The 18406-nt window shown below is 65.4% G+C and overlaps 2 protein-coding genes across 5 annotated transcripts; one reads left to right on the top strand and one right to left on the bottom strand.

Annotated features, from left to right (window-relative positions):
• Window positions 1–173: 173 nt before the first annotated feature.
• PDK2 (pyruvate dehydrogenase kinase 2) lies at window positions 174–9129 on the top strand. Of its 2 annotated transcripts, none has more exons than XM_049800769.1 (11): window positions 174–329; window positions 1920–2061; window positions 3424–3495; window positions 3811–3995; window positions 6421–6510; window positions 6839–6916; window positions 7019–7095; window positions 7196–7294; window positions 7427–7534; window positions 8169–8282; window positions 8378–9129. In XM_049800769.1, the coding sequence occupies exons 1-11, from the start codon at window positions 212–214 to the stop codon at window positions 8516–8518; spliced, it is 1224 nt and encodes a 407-aa protein (XP_049656726.1). In that variant the 5' UTR covers window positions 174–211; the 3' UTR covers window positions 8519–9129. The 2 variants fall into 2 exon arrangements, with proteins under 2 accessions (XP_049656726.1, XP_049656725.1); XM_049800768.1 differs by having other exon boundaries at window positions 7427–7549.
• Window positions 9130–9453: 324 nt separating this feature from the next.
• On the bottom strand, window positions 9454–17349 carry SAMD14 (sterile alpha motif domain containing 14). Of its 3 annotated transcripts, none has more exons than XM_049800391.1 (10): window positions 17188–17349; window positions 16094–16145; window positions 14049–14206; window positions 13584–13842; window positions 13369–13456; window positions 12954–13028; window positions 12721–12877; window positions 11039–11152; window positions 10781–10936; window positions 9454–10131 (listed from the first exon to the last, which is right to left on the bottom strand). In XM_049800391.1, the coding sequence occupies exons 2-10, from the start codon at window positions 16131–16133 to the stop codon at window positions 9976–9978; spliced, it is 1203 nt and encodes a 400-aa protein (XP_049656348.1). In that variant the 5' UTR covers window positions 16134–16145; window positions 17188–17349; the 3' UTR covers window positions 9454–9975. The 3 variants fall into 3 exon arrangements, with proteins under 3 accessions (XP_049656348.1, XP_049656350.1, XP_049656349.1); XM_049800393.1 differs by having other exon boundaries at window positions 13584–13683; XM_049800392.1 differs by having other exon boundaries at window positions 14049–14185.
• Between the last annotated feature and the right edge of the window lie 1057 nt (window positions 17350–18406).

Raw genomic sequence — 18406 nt, 5'->3', positions numbered from 1 at the left:
GGAGGCGTGGCTATCCCCACCCTCGGGGGGCGGTGCTGATGTGTGGGCGGGGTTTAGCGTAAAGCGGGGCGGGACCGACGGCAAGGCGGTCGTTGATTGGCGGCGGGGCGGGTTGTTTGCGCGCGGCGCGACGGTGGGCGGGGCGGCGGCGGGGTTGGGGGCGCGGGGGGCCGGGGGCGCGGGAACGGTGGGCGCGGGAACGGGGGTCGGCATGCGGCTGCTGCGGTGCCTGGGCAAGCGGGCGGCGCTGGCCGGCGTCCCCACCTACATCGAGCACTTCAGCAAGTTCTCGCCGTCACCGCTCTCCATGAAGCAGTTCCTGGACTTCGGTAAATACCCACACCCCCCCCCCTCGCACCACCACCACCACCCATCCACCCACCGCTCCCCCACCCTGGGTGGGTACCCCCGGTACGGTGTCGTGGGTGCTGTCCCGGGAAGGAGAACGCTCCCTCCTTTCCTCCTAGATTACAGCCGGTCCGGGTAAATATCCCCCCCTCTGTGCTAAATACCCCCCCCACCTCCGTGCTAAATACCCGGTCTGGGGGCGGTGCTCCGGGGAGGGACCTCCGTGCACCCTCCCCCCGGTAAGTGCACCCACCCCCCCCCCCCCACTCCTGTAAATAAATACCCGGGGGTGGGGGATCTGCTCTACTGGGTATCTGGGCCTGGGTATCTATAATCCCCCCAAATACCCTGTTATTATATTTTGCGGGGGGTGTTACCCCCCTAAATGCTCCCTGGCCCGGGTAGATATCTTTCCTCCCCACCCCTGCTGGGAAATACCCACTCCCGGGTAAATAACTGGGGCTGGGAATATGGTCTCTTGATATGCTTCAGTTTTGGGGGGGGGGTCTCCCCCCTGCCCCCCAATAACAACCCTCAGGGGGGTGTTACTCTTTGCAGGCAAGTAGCAACCTGGGTAAATATCCCCCCCCCATGCCCCTCCAGGTAAATACCCCCCCCCCCCCCCCCCGTGGGGTACCTCCTGCCCCCACTGGGTAAATAACCCCCTGCATAGGACCCCCAGCCAGGTGTTCCCTGCACATTCCCAGTCCCCCCCTGCAGCCGGGTAAATACCTACCTGGCCCCCCCAGCACCCCCAGGGTGGGCGACATGAGGTCCATCCCCCCCCCCCCCCCCCCCAAGCAAACATCTCAGGTAAATACCCCAGGGAGATGGAGGTGCCCCCACCCATCGCTGTCACCCGTCCTGGGCCCCTTCTGTCCCCCCCCCCCCCAGGGGTTTTAATGTCAGTGCTATATTTACCCATGTCCGTGGCTGCACCGTCCCCAGCAGAGGCTGGCAGCTGCGCCCTGGGGGTCCCCGGCCCCCCCCCCTCAGTTCTGCCCCATCCCACCAGCACCAGGACCCCCCTCAAATCCTCACATTTCAGCTCCATCCCGGTGTCCCTTGTCCCCAGGGATGTGCCCCTCCAGGGGCTCAGGGACAGCTTTGCCCCCGCAACCCCCCCCCCCCTCCACCTCGCTGGCTCCTGGTTGGGGACACCCACATCCTGGGGACACCCCTGTGGCAGGGGCTCTCCCCACCCCGGTGTCACTGGGCTGAGGGTCTGGTTTGGGGGTCCCCAGCTCTGCTGGTGGCTCAGGTCCTTCTCCCCTCCCAGTTGCCCTCGGGGGGGGGCTCCCAGCCCCAGTCTGGGCTGCACTGGGGACCCAGCGTGCCCTCCCCAGTGGGCTGAGCTGTGTCCCCCGCTCCCTCCAAGCCCTCCCAGCCCCTCCAGGATCCCCCTCCAGCCAGGGACAGGGACCTGCTCCTGCCTCCTCTGCTCCAGTCTTCCCAGTACACCCCCAGTCCCCACCAGCGGAGCAGCAAGAACGAAGCCAGCCCTGAGGCTGGGGGGTATCAAGCTGGGGTTCAGTCCGTGTCCGTCTGTCTGTCCGTCCCCCCCTTGCCAGGCTCCAGCAATGCCTGCGAGAAGACCTCCTTCGCCTTCCTGCGGCAGGAGCTGCCCGTCCGCCTCTCCAACATCATGAAGGAGATCAACCTGCTGCCGGACCGCGTCCTGCGCACCCCCTCCGTCCAGCTGGTGCAGAGCTGGTGAGATTGGGGGGGGGGGGGTCCAAAGCCGGGGAGGTGGCGGGGGCCGCTGCCACCGGGAGTCCTGCCACCTCCGGGACCACCCGGTCCCATATGGCGTTGGGTGTGGAGGTGTCACCACCATCATCTCTATGGGTCCCGCTGCTGGGGGTCCCACCGTTGTAGCTCATGAGGGTCCCACCGTTGTAGCTCATGAGGGTCCCACCGCTGGCACTTGCACGGGTCCTGGTGTCACCACGGGTCCTGGTGTCACCACGGGTCTTGGTGTCTTCATGGGTCCTGCTGTCACCACGGGTCCCGCTGTTGTAGCCCATGGGGGTCCCACCATCGTAGATCACGAGGGTCCCACTACTTGCGGGTCCTGCTGCCCAGGGTCCCGCTACTGCAGGTCCCACCGTTGTCACTCAGAAGGGTCCCACCACCGTCACCCAGCTGGGTGCCACCGGGGGGGGTCCCACCGCTGTCACCTGCACGGCTCTCATTGCCACCACGATTCCTGCCAACGCCATCACCCGGGGGGGGTCCCGTCACCGCCACAGGTCCCACCGCCACTGCGTGTCCCACCGTTGTCACCAACTGTCCTTCCCAGCAGGTCCGGAGGGAGCTGCCGGTGCCGGGGAGGGGGGGGGACACGACACGACACGACAAGGTTGGGTGGCTGGCAGGGTGGCACCCAGCTGGTGCCACGGCATACCTTTGGGTGACAAGGCTGCAGGCCCTTTGGGGACACCCCCATGCCAGCGGGGTGTCCCCAACCATCTGGGGGGGCTGTCAGCGGTGTCACCTCCACATCCTGCCCCCAAAAACAGTTGACCCAGGCCTGATTACCAGGGGGTCCGTGTCCTCAGGGGGGGGGTTCCGGGTGTCCCTTTAAGTGCCGTGTCCCCTTGCCAGCTCCGGCAGCGTGAACCTTTTCCCAGTGCCGCCACGTGACGAGTTGTTTGTGCAGCGTCCTCAGCCCCTGCCAGCCCTGCCCGTCCCTGCCAGCGCCGGCAGGCAGCAGGATTCGGCCATGCCACGCTCCCACAGCCCTTATGTGGGGACCCCGGGTTGCAGCGACCCTCGTGCCCCCCACCCCGTTGGAGGGGCTGCATCCCCAAGTGTCCCCAAGGGCCACCGTGTCAGCAGGGGGGGGGGGGGGGGGATAAACTTGAGCCCCCCCCCCACTAAGCACAGGGTGGTTTCTTGGGGCAGTAGCTTTTTTTGGGGTGGGGGGGGTGGTCTTGGTTGAGGGGGTGCTTAGCCCCTCTCCCTGCATGGGGCAGTGCCCTAGGGTACCCTGTGCCACCCCGGGGTGGGGTCCCCGGGGTGTCCCCTCTTTTTGGGGGGTACCGGGTGGGGGGTAACCGGCTCCTTCCCCAGGTATGTCCAGAGCCTGCTGGACATCATGGAGTTCCTCGACAGGGACCCCGAGGACCAGGCCACCCTGGGACAGTAAGTTGCGGGGGGGGGGGGGGGGACGGCATGTCCATGACACCCCTTGTCCCCCATCTTGGGGTGCCACCTCCTCCCAGACTCATACTGGTGAGAGCTGGTGTCGCCGAGGAGTCCTGACACCCTGCACCCTACATCACCCCCAAAGTGCCCCCCACCCTAAAGCACCCTGAGCATCCCAGTGCCACTGGATTCTGCTCCGGGTTTTCCCCACTGCCACCAGCTCCTGGGGAAACCCGGCCTGGATTTGAGCTCTGCCCGGACCGGGTGCTCCCCCCAGCTCCATCCCTGTCCCCCATTCCCCCCCCCCCCCAGATTCACAGACGCCCTGGTCACCATCCGCAACCGGCACAACGACGTGGTGCCCACCATGGCGCAGGGGGTCATCGAGTACAAGGAGGCGTACGGGGACGACCCCGTCTCCAACCAGAACATCCAGTACTTCCTCGACCGCTTCTACCTGAGCCGCATCTCCATCCGCATGCTCATCAACCAGCACAGTGAGCGACCCTGGGGGTCCCCCCCTCCCCAAGTCTCCCCATCAGCCCTGAGCATCCCACCCCTGCCCTGGGTATCCCCCCCCACCAGAGCACACTGTGCCTCCCCAGCCCCAGGGATCCTGCCCTGAGCATTCCCCTGCCCCGAATGTCCCCCCCCAGCCCCAGGGATCCTGCCCAAAATGTCCCCCCCCCAGCCCCAGGGATCCTGCCCCAAATGTCTCCCCCAGCCCCAGAGATGCTGCCCCTTCCCCAAATGTCCCCCCCAGCCCCAGGGATTCTGCCCTGAGCATTCCCCTGCCCCAAATGTCCCTCCCAGCCCCAGGAATCCTGCCCCAAATGTGACCCCCAGCCCCAGAGATGCTGCCCCTTCCCCAAATGTCCCTCCCAGCCCTAGGAATCCTGCCCCAAATGTCCCCCCCAGCCCCAGGGATCCTGCCCCAAATGTGACCTCCAGCCCCAGAGATGCTGCCCCTTCTCCAAATGTTCCCCCCAACCCCAGGGATCCTGCCCCTTCCCCAAATGTCCCCCCCCAGCCCCAGGAATCCTGCCCCAAATGTCTCCCCCAGCCCCAGGGATCCTGCCCCAAATGTCCCTCCCAGCCCCAGGGATCCTGCCCCAAATGTCCCCCCCAGCCCTAGAGGTCCTGCCCCAAATGTCCCCCCCAGCCCCAGAGATCCTGCCCCTTCCCCAAATGTCCCCCCCAGCCCCAGGGATTCTGCCCTGAGCATTCCCCTGCCCCAAATGTCCCTCCCAGCCCCAGGAATCCTGCCCCAAATGTCCCCCCCCCCCAGCCCCAGGGATCCTGCCCCAAATGTCTCCCCCAGCCCCAGAGATCCTGCCCCTTCCCCAAATGTCCCCCCCAGCCCCAGGGATTCTGCCCTGAGCATTCCCCTGCCCCAAATGTCCCTCCCAGCCCCAGGAATCCTGCCCCAAATGTCCCCCCCAGCCCCAGGGATCCTGCCCCAAATGTGACCTCCAGCCCCAGAGATGCTGCCCCTTCCCCAAATGTCCCCTCCAGCCCCAGGGATTCTGCCCTGAGCATTCCCCTGCCCCAAATGTCCCTCCCAGCCCCAGGAATCCTGCCCCAAATGTGACCCCCAGCCCCAGAGATGCTGCCCCTTCCCCAAATGTCCCTCCCAGCCCCAGGAATCCTGCCCCAAATGTCTCCCCCAGCCCCAGGGATCCTGCCCCAAATGTGACCTCCAGCCCCAGAGATGCTGCCCCTTCTCCAAATGTTCCCCCCAACCCCAGGGATCCTGCCCCTTCCCCAAATGTCCCCCCCCAGCCCCAGGGATCCTGCCCCAAATGTCCCCCCCCAGCCCCAGGGATCCTGCCCCAAATGTCCCCCCCAGCCCCAGAGATCCTGCCCCTTCCCCAAATGTCCCCTCCAGCCCCAGGGATCCTGCCCTGAGCATTCCCCTGCCCCAAATGTCCCTCCCAGCCCCAGGGATCCTGCCCCAAATGTCTCCCCCAGCCCCAGAGATCCTGCCCCTTCCCCAAATGTCCCCCCCAGCCCCAGGGATTCTGCCCTGAGCATTCCCCTGCCCCAAATGTCCCTCCCAGCCCCAGGAATCCTGCCCCAAATGTCCCCCCCAGCCCCAGGGATCCTGCCCCAAATGTGACCTCCAGCCCCAGAGATGCTGCCCCTTCCCCAAATGTTCCCCCCAACCCCAGGGATCCTGCCCCTTCCCCAAATGTTCCCCCCAACCCCAGGGATCCTGCCCCTTCCCCAAATGTCCCCCCCCAGCCCCAGGAATCCTGCCCCAAATGTCCCCCCCCAGCCCCAGGGATCCTGCCCCAAATGTCCCCCCCAGCCCTAGAGGTCCTGCCCCAAATGTCCCCCCCAGCCCCAGAGATCCTGCCCCTTCCCCAAATGTCCCCCCCAGCCCCAGGGATTCTGCCCTGAGCATTCCCCTGCCCCAAATGTCCCTCCCAGCCCCAGGAATCCTGCCCCAAATGTCCCCCCCAGCCCCAGAGATGCTGCCCCTTCCCCAAATGTCCCTCCCAGCCCCAGGGATCCTGCCCCAAATGTCCCCCCCAGCCCCAAGGATCTTGCCCCGAGCATCCTCACTAGCCCCAGCTGTGCCCTGGGCATGTCCCAGCCCTGAGCCCCCCCCCATGGCATCCCCCCAAGCCTCAGCCTTCCCCCCCCATGCCCTCCCTCCTCCGGGCACCTCCCTGCCCTGAGATCCCCCCCCCCCCCATCTTGCCCCTGCGCTTGTCCCTGTCCCCCATGTCCCCACCGAGCCCCCTATGTCCCCTTCACCCACAATGGGGGGGGGGGGGGGGGGCAGTACAGTAAGCCCAGCCTTGGGTACAGCCTGGGGTGGGGTGCTGTGGGGGTGGTCCTGAGTGTCTCTGGGGCCAGGGTGGGGTCTTCACTGCTCACCGTCCCCCGTCCCGTCCCCCCCCATCCCCTCCCCAGCACTGCTCTTCGACGGCAGCACCAACCCCGCGCACCCCAAACACATCGGGAGCATCGACCCCCACTGCAGCGTGGCCAACGTGGTGAGAGGTCTGTGGGGACTGGGGGGGGCTCCCACCCCCGGGGGGGGGGGCATGAATTGGGTAGGGGGGGTAGCTGGGTGGTTGAAGGTCCCCCTGATCTTCCTCATGCCCTGGGATCTTCCTGTTTGGGAGCCATTTGTGTCACGAGTTTGGGTGGGCCTCAGCCAAGGTGTCCATAGTCCCTTGTTCTTTGAGGTCACTTCAGAAAACCCCAAAAGCTTCCCGGATCTGTAGGAATGGAAAAATATTTTGGAGGGGGGGTGGTGTAAGGGGGCCCCAAACGCTCCCCCCGCCTTCGTGCTGGGGGTGCTGACCCCTCTGCCTCTCCCTCCCAGACGCCTACAACATGGCCAAGCTCCTGTGTGACAAGTACTACATGTCCTCGCCTGACCTGGAGATCGAAGAGGTGAACGGTGAGGCCGGGGGGGTGGTTCCCTGCGGCAGGAGATTCTCGGGTGGCTCGTTTGGGGTTGGGGAGGATGCTAACGCCGACGGCGCCGCTCTCCTCCCCGCAGCGAGCAACTCCCAGCAGCCCATCAGCATCGTCTACGTCCCCTCGCATCTCTACCACATGCTCTTCGAGCTCTTCAAGGTAAACCCCAGCCCCATCGCGGGGTGCGGGGGTGGGAAGGAGGTTGTGGAGAGGGTGGGGGGGTGTCCCTAAACCTTCAGCCGGTTCCGCGCCCCCGCAGAACGCCATGCGAGCCACGGTGGAGAGCCACGAGAACAGCCCGCGGCTGCCGGCCATCAAGGTGATGGTGGCCCTGGGCCAGGAGGACCTCTCCATCAAGGTGCGTAAGGGACCACCGGCTCCATCCTGGGGTGGTCCCCGAGCCCTGCCTGGGGGACACTTAGTTGGGGGGGGGGGGGGGGTGAGGGGAAAGCCAGGAGCAGGGTTGTCACCCCCCTCCGATGTCTCGTAGATGAGTGACCGCGGCATGGGCGTCCCCCTGCGGAAAATCGAGCGTCTGTTCAGCTACATGTACTCCACCGCTCCCACCCCACAGCTGGGCACCGGGGGGGCTCCCCTGGTAGGTGCCCCCCTGGTAGGTGCCATGGGGGTCCCAACACGGCCCTGGGGGATGGGGGACGGGGTGCGGGTCTGCGGCTGGAAGTGGCATTGGGGATATTTGGGGGTGCCTGGGGGTGGTGTGGGATGTTTCAGGGTGGCTAGAGTGGCATGGGGGTGCTTTGGGGGTGGCATGGAGAGGTTTGGGGGTGCTTGGGGTGGTAGGGGGAGGTTTGAGCTTGGCATGGGGACTTTTGGGGACATTCTGAGGTAGCTCGGGGACATTTGGGGAGTGCCTGGGGGTGGTGTGGGGATGTCTTGGGGTGCCTGGGGGTGGTGTGGGGATGTCTTGGGGTGCCTGGAGGTGGCGTGGGGATGTCTTGGGGTGCCTAGGGGTGGCATGGGCTTGCTTGGGAGTGGCGTGGGGACACTTGGGTGTAACATGGGGACACTTTGGGGGTGGCATGGGGACATTTTAGGGTGTCTGGGGAGGTTTGAGAGTGGCGTGGTCACCGCTGGGGGTGCCTGGAGGCGGCACGTGGGTGCACGTGGTGCTACTTGGGGTGGCGTGGGGAGGCTTGGGGTGCCCTGGGGGTGCCAACCTCAGCACCAGGGACACCCCCACCCCCCCACCCCCCATTTTTCCCCCCTGCCAGGCCGGCTTTGGCTACGGCTTGCCCATCTCCCGCCTCTACGCCAAGTACTTCCAGGGGGACCTGCAGCTCTTCTCCATGGAGGGCTTCGGCACCGACGCCGTCATCTACCTAAAGGTGGGTCTTTCCCCCGGGATGGGTGGTCGGTGGCCTCTGGGGGGGCAAGGGGGGGGGCGCAGGGCCCTCCCCAGCCCCCCTCCTGTCTCCCGCAGGCCCTGTCCACGGACTCGGTGGAGCGATTGCCCGTCTACAACAAGTCGGCGTGGCGGCACTACCAGGCTAGCCAGGAGGCGGGGGACTGGTGCGTCCCCAGCACCGAGCCCAAGAACACCTCCACCTACCGTGTCCCCTAGGACGACCCCCCCCAGGGAGCTCACTGCCCCCCCCCAGGGTGTAAATAGCCCCTCGCCCCGGCTGCTGGGGTGTCCCCCCCGTCACCCTGGGGTGGTGTTTTATGCCGGCGTGGTTGTTTTAGTGTCCCGGTTTTGCCTCCCGCCAACGGCTGTTAGGGCTCACCGGGAAGCGTGTGAAAAGTGGGGTGGGGGGGTCCCAGTACCCCCCCCCCTCCGCCTTAGTGGCACTTAGGTACGTAGCTGGGGGTGGCTTTGGAGCAGCGTGGATGGGGTAGAGCCCCTGTTGCCCCCCACCACCACCTTGGCACCCACCCCAGGGTGGTGTACCCCAGGGGCAGCGAGGGACTGATCCTTTCCCAGTATGACCAGTAGAACTTCCCTGCTCCTCCAGCCCTGACAGGGTGGGGGGACCGGGTCTGACCACCCCCCCCCCGCCTCAGTTCCCTGCACCGTCCCTGGTATTGCACTACTGAGCTGTTCTCACCCGTGTGTGCCCCCCACCCCAGGGTGGGCTCCCCACACAATCTGTGACCTGCTTGGGAACCTCCCCCCTGACCCCCCCCCCCCAGACTCCCACCCCCCCACTGTCAGTAAAGTGGATGTTGACTGAGCTCGGAGCGTGGTGTTTTGGGGTCCCGGGAACCACCCCCCGCCTTTGCAACCCCTCTAACTGGGTCACTGCCCCCCCCCCCCCCCCGGCCCTGTGCCTCAGTTTACCCATCCTGGGGCTTAGGAGGAGGCTGCTGTGTCACACCACCCTGGCCCCAGACACAGGGTGGCACTTGGGGACACAGGTCCTGGGACAGAGCCATGCTTTGTCCCCCCCACTTTCCAGTTGCCCCCCCAGCCTGGCACCGAGCTCCCCCCACCCCATTTTGTCCCCCAGCCTCATCCCAGTCAGGCTCACGCTGGTCGCGCTGGATTGCACTGGCCCTCGATACCCTTTTATTTCCTGGGGTGTCCCCCGGGGCACCATATTGGGGAGGGGGGGGAGGATGGGGGGGGGGGGGGGTCAGCGTTCACTCCCCGCACCCTGACTTGGGGGGTGTGCGCGTCTGGAGGGGGTCAGGCCATGCACTGTCCTCGGCCGGTGCCGCACCGTGCCGGGGGACCGGGGTGAGAGGGGTGGCTGTGACCCCCCCAGACCCCTCAGGGTGCCAGGGGGGTTACGGAAGAAGGTGGGGGAGTTGGGGGGGTGTGGAATCCAACGTGCCATTTGCATCCGGAAAAGGGGCCCATGAAGGGCCCAGACTGTGCCCGTGGGGTGCAGGGGTGCAAGGCGGGGAGGGGGCGGCTGGAGGAGGGGGGGGTGCACGTGCCGCTCCGTGCCCGTCTCAGCCTGGTGCCGCCATCCCTTGGCCGTGGCGGCGTGTCCCGTACCGGAGCCGGGTGCCCCTCGGGTGTCCCAGGGGCAGTGGGTGTAGGGAAGGGGTGCAGGGGCGCTCCCGGCCCCCCCCTTAGCTCCGCCGCTGCTCCTGGTCCCTCTTCTTCTGCTTCTCCCGCTGCTTCTCTGCCTTCTCCTGGGCCTTGCGCTCCTTCTCCACGGCCAAGCTCAGCTCCTTCAGCTTCCTCTTCAGCACCGCGCGGTCCTGCGAGCTGCCCACGCCCAGCGCCTGCCGGCACAGCCGGCCGCGTGACCCTCCCCATGGCCGTGGGGTGCCGGTACCCCCCCTGCCCCATGGACCAGTCCTTTGGGGTACCTAGACCCCCCCTGCACTGCCTGTCCTCAGGATCATCCCACTAAGGTACCAGCCCTTTGGGGTACCTAGAACCTCCCATCTGTCTCCTTGACTCGTCCATTGGGATACTTGAAAACTCCCCCCACCTCCTGCCCCGTGGAGCAGCCAATTAGGACAAGAGGTTTTAGGTACCCTGTGATGAGCCCACTGGGGTACCTAGAATCTACCTGCATCTGCCCCATTGAGCAGCCCACTGGAGTACCTAGAGCCTGTTGACCTGTGATGAGCCCATAGGGGTACCTAGAACCCTCCCAGACCTCCTGCCCCCCTGGAGCACCCTGTTGGGGTACTTAGAACCCTCCCAGACCTCCTGCCCCCCCTGGAGCACCTTGTTGGGGTACCTAGAACCCTCCCAGAGCTGTCTTCTGGAGCAGCCTGTTGGGATACCTAGAACCCACCCAAACCTCCTGCCCCATGGAGCACCCCAGTTGGGGTACCTAGAACATCTTCCCCTACAACTGAGCCTGTTGGGTTACCTGGAACCCCCTGCACCCCAGCAGGAGAGCCCCCCCCAGCCCCATACCTTGAGTTTGGCACCATCGAGGTGCAGGAGCCGTGGACCATCGACGCCATGGGCTGAGAACTCTTCCACATACTGCTCCAGGTTGAGGCTCTCCAACCACTGTCCCACCTGCCGGCACGTCCAACCCGCAGCCGCGCCGGGGGGCTCATCCAGGAACTGGCCACAGGGGGCTGGGTGTTAATGGGGGGGGTGGGGGGTCTCCCCAGCACCTGGTGTTGGGGGCACCCCAGACCTCGTGCCCCCCTCCCCAGGGCTCACCTCATCCGAGGACTGTGACAAGGTGTGGTAGGGGTAGGAGCACTTGGTGGCGGCGGGGCCGGGCAGGCGCGGGCTGGCGCTGGGCGGTGGGGAGTCCTCGCTCAGCGTCGAGTCCTGGGGCAGCAGGAGGGGTGAGGGCAGGCCTGGCCCTGCTGCCCCCAAAGCAGCCTGCAGCCCCTCCCCCAGCACCCTCCCTATAGCCGTCCTGGGCTCTGACTCCCTATAGGGCTACGAGAACCTATGGGGCTTTGATCCCTCTCCCTATAGTTACCCCACCCTATGGGGCTTTGAGCTGCCCTCATAGCTATCTTGACCCTACGGGGCTTTGATACCCTCCCCTATAGCTATCTTGATTCTACAGAGCTTTGATACCCTCCCCTATAGCTATCTTGATTCTACAGAGCTTTGATACCCTCCCCTATAGCTGTCTTGATTCTATAGGGCTTTGATATCCTCCCCTATAGCTATCTTGACCCTATGGGGCTTTGATACCCTCCCCTATAGCTATCTTGATTCTATAGAGCTTTGATACCCTCCCCTATAGCTGTCTTGATTCTATAGAGCTTTGATACCCTCCCCTATAGCTGTCTTGATTCTATAGGGCTTTGATATCCTCCCCTATAGCTATCTTGACCCTATGGGGCTTTGATACCCTCCCCTATAGCTATCTTGATTCTATAGAGCTTTGATACCCTCCCCTATAGCTGTCTTGATTCTATAGAGCTTTGATACCCTCCCCTATAGCTGTCTTGATTCTATAGGGCTTTGATATCCTCCCCTATAGCTATCTTGACCCTATGGGGCTTTGATACCCTCCCCTATAGCTATCTTGATTCTACAGAGCTTTGATACCCTCCCCTATAGCTATCTTGACCCTACGGGGCTTTGATACCCTCCCCTATAGCTATCTTGATTCTACAGAGCTTTGATATCCTCCCCTATAGCTATCTTGATTCTATAGAGCTTTGATACCCTCCCCTATAGCTATCTTGACCCTATGGGGCTTTGATACCCTCCCCTATAGCTATCTTGATTCTATAGAGCTTTGATACCCTCCCCTATAGCTGTCTTGATTCTATAGAGCTTTGATATCCTCCCCTATAGCTATCTTGACCCTATGGGGCTTTGATACCCTCCCCTATAGCTATCTTGATTCTATAGAGCTTTGATACCCTCCCCTATAGCTATCTTGATTCTATAGAGCTTTGATACCCTCCCCTATAGCTGTCTTGATTCTATAGAGCTTTGATACCCTCCCCTATAGCTGTCTTGATTCTATAGGGCTTTGATATCCTCCCCTATAGCTATCTTGACCCTATGGGGCTTTGATACCCTCCCCTATAGCTATCTTGATTCTACGGGGCTTTGATACCCTCCCCTATAGCTATCTTGATTCTACAGAGCTTTGATACCCTCCCCTATAGCTATCTTGACCCTACGGGGCTTTGATACCCTCCCCTATAGCTGTCTTGATTCTATAGAGCTTTGATATCCTCCCCTAAAGCTATCTTGACCCTATGGGGCTTTGTCCCCTGTCCCTATAGCTGCCTTTGACCTCTTCTCCTATAGCTACCTAAGTCATAGGAGCACCAACCTCCTTCCCTACAGCACCCTGGCCCTATAGGGCTCCTATACCCACCCACCCTACAGGGCCAGGAGCCCCCCCGTTCCCAGGCACTGACCTGGGAGGCGGATTTGGCAGGGCTGAGCCCCTCGTGCCGGGGGGAGCCGGCTGGCGATGCGGAGCCGGGGGAGGCCGAGCCCCTCGCGCTGTCCGAGAACCAGGAGAAGGGCAGGAAAGGTGACCCCGAGGAGCGGCCGGGACCCTCTGCCGCCTCCCTGGGGACAGAGCCGTGTTAGGGGCCATCCCCGTGCAGCCCCCCCGTGCCCCGGGGTGTGGGGGGGTGTCCCTCACCTGCTGCCCATGGACAGGCGGTTGCTGCCCTTTTCCTTACGGCTTTTGCTGGAGGATGCCCGGCGCAGGGTCACCCTGGGTGGGAGAGAGCAGAATTGGCAGGGAGTGGGGTGTCCTGATGGCCACGGCCCCCCCTTCCGAGGCCGCCGGGCCCCCTCCATCACCTTCAGAGGATCCACATCCCTCCTTCCATGCATCCCTCCATCTTTCTGCCTCTCCAGACATCTCTCCACCTATTCCTCCATCTTGCCATTGCACCTTCCCATCCCTTCATCCATCCCTCCCTGCATCCCTCCATCCCCTCTCCATCCCTCCCTGCATCCCTCCATCTCCCCCCTGCCCCGTATCCCCCCTCCATCTCCCCCCTGCCCCGTATCCCCCCTCCATCTCCCCCCACCCCAGCACTGGGTCTCACCCCAAATCCAAGAACTTCCTCCGTGTTTTCTTATCGAGTCCCACGGTGGGGCTGGCCGGCTCGGGGGGGCTCATGTCCCGGCTGTCGTCTGCAGGAGGAGGAGGATGGAGATGTCACCCACTGCCCCTCGCATGGGTGCTGGGGGTTGCCGGGGTCCCTGCGTGCCCCCCAGCCTGGCGAGGGGGGGGGGGGGGGTGGTGGTGGTGGGTGCTCACCTTCGCTGTGCCGCTGGGGCCAGGCGTCGCGGCGGGCGAAGCCGGGCGAGCTGTCGGAGCTGTGGCAGGATTTGGGCGAGGGGGTGCCCGCCAGTCCCTCCTGGGACGAGGCGTTGGTGAGGGGCCGGTAGCGACTGAGGGGGGGCGAGGAAGCCGGGGGGTCCCCCAGCCCCCGCCGCACCGCCCCCGCCTCGAAGGAGAACTCGACGCCGCGGGAGAAGGGCGAGGGGGCCGCTTGGCCGCCGTCGCCCTCGGCTCCCTGGGGGGGCACACGGCATGGAGGGGGGGGTGTCAAACCCCTGCAACCCCCCCACCCCACCCTCCCTGGTGTGTGTCCCCCATCCCTTCCGTACCCCCAGCCACGGCATCCCCCCCAAACCCTTCCCTTGGGTCCACGGTGCCCCCCCAACCCCTGAAGCCCCCCCCCCACCCCAACCCCACCGCAGCCCCCCCATCGGGGCTCACCGCCGCTTCGGGCCCCTCGTCACCCTCGGTGGAGCTGGCGCTGTCTCGCAGGCGGGAGCGGGAGGGCCGGTGCCGGCGGCCCTTGGCTAGTAGCCGGGCTCTGGCCTTCTGGAGACTGCTGTCCAGGCGCGGAGTCTCTGGAACCACAGCGGTAAAATCTGGGGGTGAAAGAGAGACCGGGGCAGAGAGAGAGAGAGAGAGACGGACAGACGGACATGGGGAGGGAAGGGGATGGACGGGGATGGAGGGAGAAGGAAGGTGGGGAGGGAGGGAGGGAGGGATGGGGAGAGGGAGAAGGAGGTGGATGGACAAATGGAGAGGTAGGGACAAGGAGAGGCGAGGGAGGAGATGGAAGGACAGATGGACACGTAGGGAGAGGGAAGATGTGGATGGATGGATGGATGGGTAAAGAAAAGGAGATGGACAGATGGGTCCGGAGAAGGAGGTGGGAATGGAGGGAGGGGGGGATGGGGACGGGGATGGACAAAGGGAGAGGTAGGGCCAAGGAGATGGAAGGGAGGGATGGAAGGACGGATGGACAAGTAGGGAGAGGGAAGATGTGGATGGATGGATGGATGGGTAAAGAAAAGGAGATGGACAGATGGGTACGGAGAAGGAGATGGGAATGGAGGGATGGGGACGGGGATGGACAAAGGGAGAGGTAGAGCCAAGGGGATGGAAGGGAGGGATGGAAGGACGGATGGACAAGTAGGGAGAGGGAAGATGTGGATGGATGAGCAGGCAGGTGAGGAAGAAGAGACAGGGTGGACAGACGGGTGGGTAGGGACAATGACATGAGGGAGGGAGGGAGGGGTGGGGACAGGGAGAAGGAGACGGATGGACAGATGGAGAGGTAGGGACAAGGAAGTGCGAGGGAGGGATGTAGGGATGGAAGGACAGATGGACAGGTAGGGAGAGGGAAGATGTGGATGGATGAACAGACAGGTAAGGAAAAGGAGATGGAAGCCAGATGGGGGGTAGGGACAAGGAGGTGAGGGAGAGATGGATGGGGACAGGGAGAAGGAGACGGATGGACAAATGGAGAGGTAGGGACAAGATGTGAGGGAGGGACGGAAGGACGGACGGACAGGTAGGGAGAGGGAAGATGGGGGCAGGTGGATGGATGGATGAATAAATACACAGGTAGGGAAAGGGACATGGGGAGGGAGGGAGGGATAAGGCCAGGTAAAAGAGGTGGAGGGACGGATGGACAGGAAGACGGGGATGGAGGGACAGATGGCCAGGTGGGGACCAGGAGAAGGGGATGGGAGAACATTGGAGGGACAGGGGGACAGACGGTCAGGAGAAAGCCAGCCCGGTGGAGAGGGGACAAAGGGACAGCGGGGCACGGGGACAAGGACGGGTGAGGGATCCCAGTGGAGACGGAAGAGGGGGACGGGGAGAAAGGAGCATTGGGGACGTGGATGGACGGGGCACCCCAGTGGGGTGGGACAAGGGACAGAGGGACAGAGAGAAGTGTTCAAAGAGATGCCCCGGCACGGGGAGAAGAGCAGCGGGGTGTCCCCGAGGACAGGGTGTCCCCGAGGACAGAGTGTCCTTGTCACCTGGGGTGGGGGGGGGGGGCGCTGGAGGGGGGGAGGAAGCTTTGCCCAGGGTCTGACCGGGGTCACCCCGATGTCCCGGCCCTGCTGCAGCCTCCTGCACCCCAACCCCAGGAGTGGCTCTGGGCTGTGTCCCCTACTGTGTCCCCATGCCCGTGTCACCCTGTGCCCTATACGTGTCCCTGTGTCCCCACGTCCCCCCCCGCATGTCCCTATACCCGTACGTGTATACCTGTGCCCCACGCGCGTCCCCATGCCACCCCGTCCCCTGCCCCACACGTGTCCCTCTGCAGGTGGCTGCATGCCCCGTGCCTGTCCCTGAAGTCCCCAAGCACACGTTGTCCCCAAACCCAGCTTTGGGGTCCGTGTGTCGTCCCCCCCCTCGCCACTGGCAGGCGGCAAGAGGACACTGAGGGCAGGTGGGGACCCGTGGGGGCAGCACCCATGGGTGGCTCTGCACCCCACGGGCCCCCGGGGACTCACCGAAAACCTCATCCGCGTCCTGCAGTTTGGAGACCGACATGGTGGGACAGAGCTGGGGACAAAGGGGACAGTCAGGGAAGGGGGGGGGGGGGGGGGACACCCCAATACACCCAGACCCTCTGCAAGTGGGGATGGGAAGAGGCTTCCCCCCCCGCCAAAACCTCCCAGTGAGCCCTGTGTCCCCATACCCTCAGCCTCACAGGGCTGGGGGGGGGAGTAAGGGATTTGGGGGGGGGGGGTGTGTCAGCCCCCCCCGGGGGTATGTGGGGGCGGTGGGGTGAGAGCAGGCTGGGGGGGTGGGTACTGGGGATGCTCTTTGCAAGGCAGCCGGGAAGGGGTTAAATCGCCCCCCCCCCTCCGGTTTTCGGGGGTCTCTCGGGGTGGGGGGGGGCTCCTAATGCCTTGGCAGCAGCGGGGGGGGGCTGGTGGGGTTAAGGGGGGGGGCAGATCCGAGCCCAGCTCCCCCCCCCAGCCCCTCCCTCCCCCCAGGGAGCGGGTCTGGGGGGGGGGGGGGGGCAGTGCTGGGAGCGGGGATGTTACCGGGAGGGGGCAGTACCGGAGGGGGGGGGGGGGGGTGGTGGTACCCGGGGTGTTGTACCGGAGGTGGGGCTGTACGGGGGATGGGGATGTACCGGCGATGTACCGGGGGGGGGGGGGGGAGTTGTACCGGGGATGCTGTAGCGGGGGTGGGGCTGGACCGGGGATGCTCTACCGGGGATGCTGTCCGGTGGATGGGGCTTTACCGGGGATGCTGGACCGGGGGGGCTGGACCGGGGACGCTCTCCGGTGGATGGGGCTCTACCGGGGATGCTGGACCGGGGCTGGACCGGGGGGGGGCTGGACCGGGGGGGCTCTCCGGTGGATGGGGCTGGACCGGGGATGCTGTACCGGGGGGGCTCTCCGGTGGATGGGGCTGGACCGGGGACGCTCTCCGGTGGATGGGGCTGGACCGGGGATGCTGGACCGGGGACGCTCTCCGGTGGATGGGGCTGGACCGGGGACGCTCTCCGGTGGATGGGCCGCCCGGGGGTTACGCCCTGGTCCCGTCCACCCCCCCCCGTGTTCTCCCTTCCCCCCCCCTCGCCCCGACTCACCGGCGCTCCTCGGGCATCCTGGGCACCTCCCGCCGCCGGGACCGGGCCGAGGGCGCCGGGGAAGCGCCGGGAAGCCGAACCGGGCCGGGCCCGGGCCCGGGCCCGAGCGGAGTGCGCTGCGGAACCGGGCCGGGGGCCGCGGGGGGGGGGGGGGGGGGGGGCTGTGGGGGGAGTTCTGTGGGGAGGGGGGGGGGGGGGTGGGGGCCGGACAGGAACCCGGAAGCGGCCGGGGGGGGGGGGGGGGGGGGGGGGCGGGGGGCGAGGAGAGGAGGGGGGGGGCTGGGATCAGGAGCCCCGCCCCGCCCCGCCCAGCCCCGCCCAGCCCCGCCCGGCTCGGCCCGGCCCGGGTGCGCGGCGACGGTGCTGAAGGGACAGCGACGGAACGGGGGGGGGGCGGGGGGGGGGGGACGTGCACACGGGGCGGGAGCGCGCGCGCAGACACACACACACACACCCCCTCCCCCAGCCCTCCCCATTGGCCTCCCAGTGCCCCCCAGTCCTTCCCAGTCCCCCCAGTAGCCCCCCAATCCTTCCACTCCTCCCAGTGCCCCCCAGTCCTTCCCAGTATCTGCGGTACCCCCCAATCCTCCCAGTGCCTCCCAATCCTTCCCAGTCCCCCCAGTGCCCCCAGTCCTTCCCACTCCTCCCAGTGCCCCCCAATCCTCCCCACTGCTCCCAGTGCCCCCCAATCCTCCCCACTCCTCCCAGTGCCCCCCAATCCTCCCCACTCCCCCCAGTGCCTCCCAGTCCTCCCCAGTCCCCCCAGTGCCCTCCAATCCTTCCCACTCCTCCCAATCCTCCCCACTCCCCCCAGTGCCTCCCAATCCTTCCCACTCCCCCCAGTGCCCCCAGTCCTTCCCACTCCCCCCAGTGCCCCCAATCCTTCCCACTCCTCCCAGTGCCCCCCAATCCTCCCCACTGCTCCCAGTGCCTCCTAATCCTTCCCACTCCCCCCAGTGCCCCCAGTCCTTCCCAAGTCCCCCCAGTGTCCCCCAGCCTTCCCACTCCCGCCAGTGCTTCCCAATCCTTCCTAGTCCCCCCAGTGCCCCCCAATCCTCCCCACTCCTCGCAGTGCCTCCCCATACTTCCCAGTCCTCCCAGTGTTCCACAATCCTTCCCACTCCTCCTAGTGCCTCCCAATCCTCCCCACTCCCCCCAGTGTCCCCCAATCCTTCCCAGTCCCCCCAATCCTCCCCAGTCCTCCCAGTGCCCCCCAATC

Source organism: Accipiter gentilis, chromosome 5, assembly GCF_929443795.1.
Source record: "Accipiter gentilis chromosome 5, bAccGen1.1, whole genome shotgun sequence".
Taxonomy (NCBI): domain Eukaryota; kingdom Metazoa; phylum Chordata; class Aves; order Accipitriformes; family Accipitridae; genus Astur; species Astur gentilis.
Note: the sequence above shows the minus strand (reverse complement) of the source record. Positions and strands in the feature narration are given on the sequence as shown.

Coding starts and splice junctions, on each gene's coding strand:
- PDK2 (XM_049800768.1), top strand. CDS start 212: ATGCGGCTGCTGCGGTGCCTGGGCAAGCGGGCGGCGCTGGCCGGCGTC. Junction 3,996..6,420: donor CATGCTCATCAACCAGCACA/GTGAGCGACCCT, acceptor TCCCCTCCCCAG/CACTGCTCTTCGACGGCAGC. Junction 7,096..7,195: donor TGCTCTTCGAGCTCTTCAAG/GTAAACCCCAGC, acceptor GCGCCCCCGCAG/AACGCCATGCGAGCCACGGT.
- SAMD14 (XM_049800391.1), bottom strand. CDS start 16,133: ATGTCGGTCTCCAAACTGCAGGACGCGGATGAGGTTTTCG. Junction 13,457..13,583: donor GCCCCAGCGGCACAGCGAAG/GTGAGCACCCAC, acceptor CTCCTCCTGCAG/ACGACAGCCGGGACATGAGC. Junction 10,937..11,038: donor TGTCACAGTCCTCGGATGAG/GTGAGCCCTGGG, acceptor CCCTGTGGCCAG/TTCCTGGATGAGCCCCCCGG.